At 37.4% G+C, this 10,767-nt stretch overlaps 1 protein-coding gene across 1 annotated transcript; it reads right to left on the bottom strand.

Annotated features, from left to right (window-relative positions):
- Positions 1-4,971: 4,971 nt before the first annotated feature.
- Positions 4,972-10,442, bottom strand: LOC117300066 (cytochrome c-like). Its single transcript, XM_033783743.1, has 3 exons — positions 10,354-10,442; positions 7,512-7,727; positions 4,972-6,990 (listed from the first exon to the last, which is right to left on the bottom strand). Exons 2-3 carry the CDS (start codon positions 7,699-7,701, stop codon positions 6,836-6,838), a joined length of 345 nt encoding a protein of 114 aa, XP_033639634.1. The 5' UTR covers positions 7,702-7,727; positions 10,354-10,442; the 3' UTR covers positions 4,972-6,835.
- Positions 10,443-10,767: the final 325 nt, after the last annotated feature.

Raw genomic sequence — 10,767 nt, 5'->3', positions numbered from 1 at the left:
GTTTAAAATCAAGGTTAAAATGAGTGTTTGAGACCCATTCTATTGTTCCAGCAGCCTGTAACTTGGAGACTGTATTTTACACATGACGAATTTCCTTTGGTTAAATTTTGAGGCAATTCGGAGAGAAAACGTTTCCGAGGCTGAAAAAACGTCAAGCTTACCCCCTTGTCGTTTTTTCAAAAATCGGCCGAAATTTGTGTCTTCCAAATCGCCTGAAATTTCATACCTAGGTGTATTAGAGGGCGAGGAGCAGGAAAATCTTGGTTTTAGTCGTCTACGATTGCTACTTTTTGAGATAATGCCTCATTTCGGATAGTACGACGGTTTAAAATCAAGGTTAAAATGAGTGTTTGAGACCCATTCTATTGTTCCAGCAACCTGTAACTTGGAGACTGTCTTTTACACATGACGAACTTCCTTTGGTTAAATTTTGAGGCAATTCGGAGAGAAAACGTTTTCGAGGCTTAAAAAACGTCAAGCTTACCCCCTTGTCGTTTTTTCAAAAATCGGCCGAAATTTTTGTCTTCCAAATCGACTGAAATTTCATACTTAGATGTAATTGGGGGCGAGGAGCAAGAAAATCTTGGTTTTAGTCGTCTACGATTGCTACTTTTTGAGATAGTGCCTCATTTCGGATTGTACGACGGTTTAAAATCCAGATTAAAATGAATATTTGAGACCCATCCTATTGTTCCAGCTTTCTGTAACTTGGAGACTGTCTTTTACACATGACGAACTTCCTTTGGTTAAATTTTGAGGCAATTCGGAGAGAAAATGTTTCCGAGGCTGAAAAAACGTCAAGCTTACCCCCTTGTCGTTTTTTCAAAAATCGGCCGAAATTTTTGTCTTCCAAATCGCCTGAAATTTCATACCTAGGTGTATTAGAGGGCGAGGAGCAGGAAAATCTTGGTTTTAGTCGTCTACGATGGCTACTTTTTGAGATAATGCCTCATTTCGGATAGTACGACGGTTTAAAATCCAGATTAAAATGAGTGTTTGAGACCCATTCTATTGTTCCAGCAACCTGTAACTTGGAGACTGTCTTTTACACATGACGAACTTCCTTTGGTTAAATTTTGAGGCAATTCGGAGAGAAAACGTTTTCGAGGCTGAAAAAACGTCAGTACCCCCTTGTCGTTTTTTCAAAAATCGGCCGAAATTTGTGTCTTCCAAATCGACTGAAATTTCATACTTAGGTGTAATTGGGGGCGAGGAGCAAGAAAATCTTGGTTTTAGTCGTCTACGATTGCTACTTTTTGAGATAATGCCTCATTTCGGATAGTACGACGGTTTAAAATCCAGATTAAAATGAATATTTGAGACCCATCCTATTGTTCCAGCTTTCTGTAACTTGGAAACTGTCTTTTACATATGACGAACTTCCTTTGGTTAAATTTTGAGGCAATTCGGAGAGAAAATGTTTCCGAGGCTGAAAAAACGTCAAGCTTACCCCCTTGTCGTTTTTTTCAGAAATCGGCCAAAATTTTTGTCTTCCAAATCGCCTGAAATTTCATACCTAGGTGTATTAGAGGGCGAGGAGCAGGAAAATCTTGGTTTTAGTCGTCTACGATTGCTACTTTTTGAGATAATGCCTCATTTCGGATAGTACGACGGTTTAAAATCAAGGTTAAAATGAGTGTTCGAGACCCATCCTATTGTTCCAGCAACCTGTAACTTGGAGACTGTCTTTTACTCTACCACCTGGCCAAATAATCCAACCTAGTTTGGGTATGACCTACCCCAAATTCATTCCCGCGACAAGCAGTAAAATCAAGTCTATATAATGTACGGGTACAGGATTCGAACCGGGTGTACCAGCTCTCGGTAGAACACGCTGTTGGTGTGTCTGGGGGGGGGGGGGGTTTATACTACTTATAATAATTCACTGCGTCCACTCAAGCAACAAAGAAAAAGAAACATACACCCAGTAGAGTTGAACCAGGGTCTCGTGGCTCCCAGTCCCATACGTAGTTAGTGTAGCTACGGCGCCACCTATCAAGCTATGAGATTTAGTACAATTAATTAAATGAACCCAACTAACCACACCATTAAAGACGTAGTTTTTGTTTTATTTATTTGACCTCGGAAGTTTTTTCTTCTGGACAATTATGTGTATTCAAATTATCTTTCTTTTTATAAACTGAAAAAAAAGACGTCCAGCTGCATTCTCATCAAAAAATCTCCTAAAATTGAAGAAAGGCAAGGGGTAAGTCCAGCATTTTCATCACTGAAATCATTTTAAAAAACGACTAAAATGCTTGGCTTCTGATGATGAAAAATGTTTGTTCCTTAAAATTTACACTTAGGTCTTTTTTTGATGAAAATGCTGGAATCACGACCTCTTTTGTTTTGTTTTTAATGTGATTTTGTTTAATTTCGGGCCCGTAATGGATAAAAATCCTGGACTTACTACCCCTTGTGATGTTTTCCAATATTGAGGGTGCACAGTTTTGAAGTTTGATTTTACGTTAAAGGCTTTGCACAACAATAATGAAAGAGAAAACATGAAACACAGATTCAACCTTATTCAATTGCAATTTAATTTCGTACAGTTGCTATTAAAACTACGAGGCATTTAAATAACTACACGCAATATTTTGCAAATAATGGATGCATTAATAATAATAATAATTGCATTGTATTGTATCGTACTGTATTGTACAACAATAACAAAACTTAAACTTATTATACAACACAGAAGAAGAGCTCTCGAGAGGTCAGCAAGAACAAATTTTAAATTATGTTTGGGTTTCGAAACACAATTAATAATGGTTTTCCTTTGAGAACTCACAAGGAAAATTATTTTTTTCTTGTCAGATAAGATACTAAAACCTGTGTAACTTTGACCCATGGTATCATACAATATCTTTCCGAATACAGTAAACATTTGACAAAACAAATGAAATGAATTTGGATTTCAATATCCTCCAATCAGTGAATACATACGATCCTTAAATTCTACACCTGTATATCGCCCAACCTCAACTTGTAGTTTATGTGCTTAGCACCTAAACCTTGCTAAGCAGTGACGATATTGAGGATTGTGTACAAATAACTTAGGTATGGCTATATGTCGAAGTTCTTTTTAAACGTCCTATATGTATATATATTTGGTTTGCGGTAACACCACTTGCCAGGTAGAGTTTGTTCTTAGAGAACTGTCTTGCTTTGTTCTACTACCGCAGAGTAGATGTTCGGGTATTCGTGAGACGAAAGTGATTTTGGTGACTTGTTTTAGTACTCATTTCTCAAAAACTACAGCACCTCAGCAAGTAATATTGTAAGGGAAGCTTTCTACCATCATTATCTTCAAACTGAGTAAGTTTAATGTAAATCTGTGGACACTATGTTTTGTGTTACAAAAAGTACCCAAATCTTAAAATTGTTAAAATACAAAAATTACAGTTACTTCCTCCAAAAGTTCTGATCCTGTGCCATTTTTTTCTTGATTTCTGAAACCATTATCTAGGACCGTCATGGGGATCCAGCTGATGTTTGGCTGGGGTGTCATCTGCGACTGGTTTATTCCGAACGACGAGGCGAAGCTGGTCAAAGTCGACGTCTAAATAAATGGAGAGAAAACAAAAAGTAAGTAAAAGGCACTGGACCCCTTTGGTAATAGGCCGATCCATTTAGCTCCGCCCCATCATTGCGTAATGACCAATCACATCCCATTGCGCAACACAAAGTCTGACAAATAAAGTCTGACATGCGTATGCTTGGCGTGGGCGGACGAGTTGTGCAGAATGGCATAGGAGAGCCTCACGTGTTCTTGCTCACATGTGCGCCGTGGGCGGAGCCTAATGGATCGGTCTATTGTCGGAGACCAGTTTTCAAGCACTTGCCATGCCCATGTATCCCAACATGTATGCATAAAATGTAACAAACCTGTGGAAGTTTTCCTTAATCGATTATCAAACTTCCAGAAAATAGTTGAAGAAAAAATTCTTTTTAGAAGTCTGAGAAAGGCTTCACGCCTGAAGTCTTTCGCATATGCAAATATTTCAGTGAGAAATCACTTCTTTCTCAAAAACTTTGTTACTTCAGAGGGAGCCGTTTCTCACGATGTTTTATTTTATCAACAGCTCTCATCGAGTCGCATTGTGTTTCTGATCGTGATGTCCGATTGTGTTTCGTAAGTAAATTATGTCGTCGTAAATAGTGGTGAGCAACACCATTGGTTCACCAAGCAGGAAGCCACGACTATTGTTGTAGTTGTCGAGGTACGATTAACCGAGTAGTTAAAAAACGATAGTCGCTACTAGACTAAGCAATCAATAGTTGCGACTTTGACACTAGTCGCAATAGTCGCCCAGGCTTAATTGCATCACGATTAATTGAAGACGTAATAATAATAAAGACAGGTTCTTATTCAGCGCATTTTTCAATAACCATCTCAATGCGCTTTAGATTAGTGCCCTGGTCATTGGGCAAATTACATCCCTGTAATCTTTCTCAGCCCCCCTGGGGAGTATACAGCCCTGAACTGCCTTGGCACACCAGTGGCTTTTTCATACACAATATCAACCTCTACCCTCGCAGGTACCCATTTATACCCCTGAGTGGAAAGAAGCAACTATAGTCAAGTGTCTTGCTCAAGGACACAAATGTCATGACTGGGATTCGAACCCACACTCCGCTGACTTTTCCACCTGAACTTAGATTCAATGCCCTTAATCACTCGGTCATGACACCCAACAAATCCGATGCAGCCCTTTCATTTTTCAAATGTTACTAAGCTTCCAAATGTTTCCGTTCACTGCACAATAAGGAAGAAGTGCGCCCTCTATCAAGTTCACTCTATCAGCATTGGTGTAAGGGTAGACTTGTCCACAAGTCACTTGTTAGGTACACCAAAAAAAGTATACACGATGCAAAAAATAATACTGTACAAATGCGACTGTACATGTACATTGTATTACCTTTGATAAAAGTCACAAAAGAGCAGGATATCTTCACAAGTACACACTCTAAAATCTCAATCAAACAACCATGAAAAGTTGTCTTTATTTTCGAACTTAATGTCAACATTTGGGTAATACAAGTATTGCTAAAAAATCAGCTATTAAATATTGAAAATGACAAGGTAGATGGAAACTTTATTCCGGTCGGTCCAGTGGTTCACGTAGCTTCAGATTCTTGAATTATAACTGATGCTATAAACTAGTTGAGGGGAATTAACTCGTTCAATCTAGATATTATTTTGAGGTTTTAGATCTAATAGTAATGGAACCCACATCGGTATTAATTCAAATGACAACATTAGAGACTAACCCTATTAGAAAAATGTTCATTTTTGTTAAAAATACATTAAAATTTAACAAAATAACCATTTTCAGACTGACTGACATGGAGGTAAGACTATGCTTTGTAAATATTAAAATGTTGGAAACTATAATGCTGGAAAACTTGTGAAAAAGAAAACTCAAAAAGGAACAGTGCTTGATTTAACCGGGTGCATCTAGTTCCTTTCAATGTCTTGTCAGATCACAAACTTCATAACAAGTGGAAGTATGAATAAGTTGTTTTTGTTGGTAGATATTATTGCAATACATGTTTGTAATGTACCACTATTTCCATCATACTTAAGTGTTCTAAAAAATATATTCCAACATGGAATAATTTACGTGAAACCAAGAGTCTCTAAATGCATTGGGACCCAAGTATGGAGCCGCTAAAGGGCGAATGATGAAAGCAAATTCACATACCAACATATCATCTCAGTTCTTTATTGCAAGTGCTCAACAAAATATTTTGAGCAATTACAGTTCAAGCACAGCAGCCAAATAATTTTGTGTGCTCGTATTGCTTTTGAGTGCTCTAAATGAAGAACTCAAATTATAACTTCGTATGTACATTTGTTTTCATCATAAATCCCTTCAGGGGCTCCGTACCTAAACGTTACAGTCTATACAGCAATCAATTGTGAGTTCAAAAATAAAACACAAAATAAAATTCAAATAATATACCAACCAAATCCACACACAAATGTAATACTTGTTAAAAAATTCTTTCACAGCAGTTTGGAATCTGTTGCTACAATAAGACTGTTATATTGCTATCGGTAAAACTATATCACAGGTATATGTCAATATAGTGTCTATTGGAGCAGTTTCAACTGGAGGGAATATAATTAATCGTTAGGAAAGTATCTGTATATTCACACAAGTATTTTTTTGTTTGACCTCTGATAATTTAAGACAAAAACTACAATGACTTCATTTCTCATTGAGAATTGTTCGACGATTAATAACATGAACAATGCCCCAAATCTAGGTACTTAATATAAATAAATCTTTTAAATATTATCCAGCTTATGTCACAAATACGTTAAATTATTCACAAATCAATTTCAAGAATTAGAGAAGAATAAGTTGTGGCTACAGAATGAAAGAGTGGTCAGGTCATACAGAAACCCACTTGATATGTTATGTATTAACAGTCATAAAAGCAAGAGAACATAAATATAAAGTAATGTACATGTTCAAACATTACAGGGGTCAATTTCACAAACAGTTTGGGTTGATCAGCTTAATTGCTAAGCAAAGTGGTATGTCTCAACACTATGTCAAACAACTCATTGTAAGTAAAGATGAATCTTTAGTGCTTTGTGAAATCGGCTCCTGGAATAATATATGCTTTCTTCCTTGTTTTGCCAGTAATGATCAGCGTGGTTTTTTAGACTTGTGGTATTAAGTAACCGCTCGATGTAGATGCACTGTGAAAATCTTGAAAATTTCACTTCATAAAATAAAAACCAAAAAGCGTAAAGGCAGCACAGTAAATATTGTCTTAGACATCAGAGGTCAAATGTTGTAAGATGATGCATCAAAGGTTACATTTTCCCCTGTGTGGCGGCTTCCAGGTATGATATAAGATCTTCTCGTTCCTTCTTCTTCTTCAAGCCAGCGAAGACCATCTTCGTTCCTGGGATGTATTTCTTAGGGTTTTCCAGGTAAGAGAACAATGTCTTTCTCTCCCACGTTACTCCTATTAATGCAAAAACAAAACATGGACAAATAAATTATCTTCAAGCAAACTTGAATCCTTGATACTGATTGGTTGATCAACAGAAACACGAGCATGATATTGCAAGGCCTATATCACACCATGTACATGTATTACTGTGCTGTTTTGTTATCACAAGCATGCTTATTGAAATTACAGCGCATCTGCGTCCCTTATCAACGACACACCCAAGGGAGGAGGATTAAAAGAATGGGGAGAAAAGCAAGAGTGGGCGAAGGAGGAAAGATGCAAGTGTGTTTGTGGGAGAAATGTGTAGTTTTTTTCTCTTTTCTCCGACAGCAGGATGATTTTATTTCATACTGTGCTGGGCGTCAAGTTTGTTTGAAGATAAATTCGCTATCACATGTGTGCTTGGTGAAACACTGCAAAATGTAGTGCATTTGTATTGATTCCATATCCAACTCGACCTTCGGACTGAAGGATATAAGTTTTAAAATTCCACTCGCACTTGTGTGATAGGCCTAACAAAATAAAATTCTCACCTTTGTTCTTATTTGCATCTGTGTAGCTAAATCCTGCTGCTTGGCCCGTTCTTCGTCCCCATAACCCCATTAGATTGGGCCCTTGCTTGTGTTTGCCTGAATTATCTATGACGTGGCATTGGGTACACTTCTGCTTGAAGATGGCAGCACCCTTTGTAGCATCTCCGTTTTTGATTTCAACCTCAGGCATTTTGATCTTGATTTGTTATATATAAGCTGTACACACACAAGATAAAAGACAGAAAATGAATTATCATATAACAGTCTCAACACCTTTACATAATAAGCTTTACTGATATTGGTTTTATTAAAGTGTGAAAGGGGACTGGGGGTGTGGGTAATTGTGTAATCCTGGACCCACATGGGCCCAATGTCATAAAAGCCTGTAAGCGTACAAACTTACTAAGCACAGACAAATCTCGTTGAACAGAAGCTGGTTACCAACCAAAAGTCCATAAAGGTTACATTGTTGCAAGTGGTTCCCCACTCATTTTTTGCTTGGCAAAGAAATGTGCTTAGCAGTATTTTCTGCTGAACAGTTTTATGAAATTGGATCATGGTCATGTGTTTTACGATCGGGGTAAATTTCAAACATGTAACCCTTCCCAGAACAGAAGTAGGTCTGCATTTGAATGTTTGCATTTGCAGACCATAAATCATGCAAGGTCCTTGCTCTATGCACAGACTCACTCCCCCATTCATAAATATTCTTCTTGGCGATTTGCCAATGTCCACCAGGCCCCCTTGCATAATCCTTATACAATGTGCAAACATTGTGTAACGGGGAAACACCATCAAACACATTTCATCAGAAACCCAGCATCGGGTGATGACATAGAATGGAACTATGACATCACTTTTTCCTGACTGGGTATGAGCACACTCCTGCGCTGATCTTTTTTACATAAATTTCTCACTTTGAGATTAGTTTTAGAGTCATTATCACAAATTTTTCAAAAATACTTTGGACTTTGACTGGAGTTTTTTTTTTTGGGGGGGGGTCCTTGATCTTATGTTAAAACTTCAGAGCCTTTTGAGTATTGAGTCGTTATCAAATAATTTTAAAATAAACTCTATTAAAAAAGGAATGTGTTAACTTTGTATGGCCCTTGATCTAGTGTTGAACTCATAGCCTAGTGACCTTCATACCCCTATGGCCTCAATTTAACCTCCGTCTCATGGCCTTTGAGGAAGTTCAATTAAAATGGTTAAGGATGACATGTCCATGTGGATTCCTCAGCATAAGTGAACTCAGCCCTTAAACAAATACATTAGCTGTGAACAAGTTCTAAATTCCCTGCATTTAATTGGTCTTTGTATTGCTATCAATTTATCATTGAATTCTGATAAAAACAAGTTTTCAGATAGTTGCGATTTATCTGATTATTGCAACCCTCGATTCTAACAATGGTTACAACTGTGTCAGGAAGATGGTGGGTAATGATTATTGCAATTATTCAGTAATCAAACCAACTCAACCAAAACCAATACTGCACTCGGAATTTTTTAGTAATTAGGCTATATTCTGCTATTGTTAATGTTGACATGAAGGAATTTCTCCATGATATTGATAATGATGATGTTGAGCTTAGGGCGGAAGCAATGGTTCAGCATTAAAAAAAACATTGGAAATTGGCTTTGAAAGGTGGGCACCCATGGCAAGGTCTCAGACTTAGTTGTCTCAGACTCAGTCGTCTCGACATGTCATGAACAGTAGTAAAAAGCCAGACATTAGAACTTTCTGTTTTAGTGTATGAATTTAAAAATTTTGAAGTGTAGGCCTAACATGGCCTAACTAAGTGAAAAATAAATGCAAACAAGACATTATGCTAATGTCTTGTTTGATGTTATTTTTCACTAACTACACTTAAACAGCCACAGGATGGACGCTTCTGGTTGTTGCGATAACGTAAACCTCCTAAGGCGGTTACATTACGTTTTCAATCGCAACTAAGCTTCTGGCTGTTTTATGTCTTTGCAAACAGGGGTTAGTGTTAGTGTTACTAACAGAGGTACATGTACATGTATTTTGCTTCCAAGTGCACTTTTCAAACTACAGTGTTGTAATGCACTAGGCATTTTTTGCTTTTATTTTCAAGAAGCATGCGCTGAAATTTGGCACTAGCACAGTAACCGGAGAATGGTGATCATAAACGAAGAAATAAGCAGTTAGCTGAACCATATAATTAGGCGCAGCTGAGTAGATGAGCAACAATGGGAGACTTTCTGGGACGATAGAGGGCAGCAGACTTACCGGGTAAATCCATTGTTCTCAGAATTATGAGCATGTTCAGAACTACGTAAACAATGGAAATTTACCCGGAATGTCTGCTGCCGCCTAGCGTTGGAAAGTCTCCTATTGTTTAATTTAAAAAATAAAAAGGGCAACCACCACATTAATTCAATCAATGTTTTTTATGACATTCGTCATAATCCATTTTTCTAGCTACCCATCCATTCCAATCGGCCATCCAATTTTGCTTATCCATCATGGTTTAAATATCGCAATATCCCTGAAAATATTTATAATTCTGCTATGATTGCACTAAAGGCTAGTGTAGAGGATTTCCGTCGTAAAATACCTTTTTTATGCAGAAAATGGAAAAGCACTTCACCACAGCACAGCACTGCACACGGTGAAAATGCACACGTACATCAATGTAATACATGGATGCACTTTACATCATTATCAACGGAAAATACTCGTCAATAAAAACCAATATATCTTGCTAAATTTACGCACAGTCACAACCAAACTTAGCTACACCAATAACCAACCCTTTATTTATAAAATAACATAAAGAAATTGTGAACATGTACACAATTTTATTAAAAAACTTACCGAAATTACAGGAGCTTTTTCAACTGGTATTTTTCCACACGCGGACGCCAAAAAGGGAATTGCGTAAGTAATGCGCACGCGCACGCGAGGTCGGCCCCCCCTGGCTACGTCATCGCTTTATTCCTTATATGGAAAAAGCCGGTAATAAGGCATTTTGATTGGTCAGTTAAAGTTACATTTGAGTCATCAAAAACTTACCTCCCACATGTTTTCCTATGTGGAGTTAACTTACAAAAATATCTGATGGCCTCAAAAATTTGGATCAATAGTACAATTCCGGAAATATTAACAATTAGCTTTAAAATTGTCATATAAAACTGTTGTTCAGGGCAGTCATTAGCCAGAAACTTCAGGAAACTTTATCTTCAAGGGAGAGCCATGTGTGCAATTACAAAATATTCAACTGCACTTGCT

Source organism: Asterias rubens, chromosome 15 (assembly GCF_902459465.1).
Source record: "Asterias rubens chromosome 15, eAstRub1.3, whole genome shotgun sequence".
Classification (NCBI taxonomy): domain Eukaryota; kingdom Metazoa; phylum Echinodermata; class Asteroidea; order Forcipulatida; family Asteriidae; genus Asterias; species Asterias rubens.
Note: the sequence above shows the minus strand (reverse complement) of the source record. Positions and strands in the feature narration are given on the sequence as shown.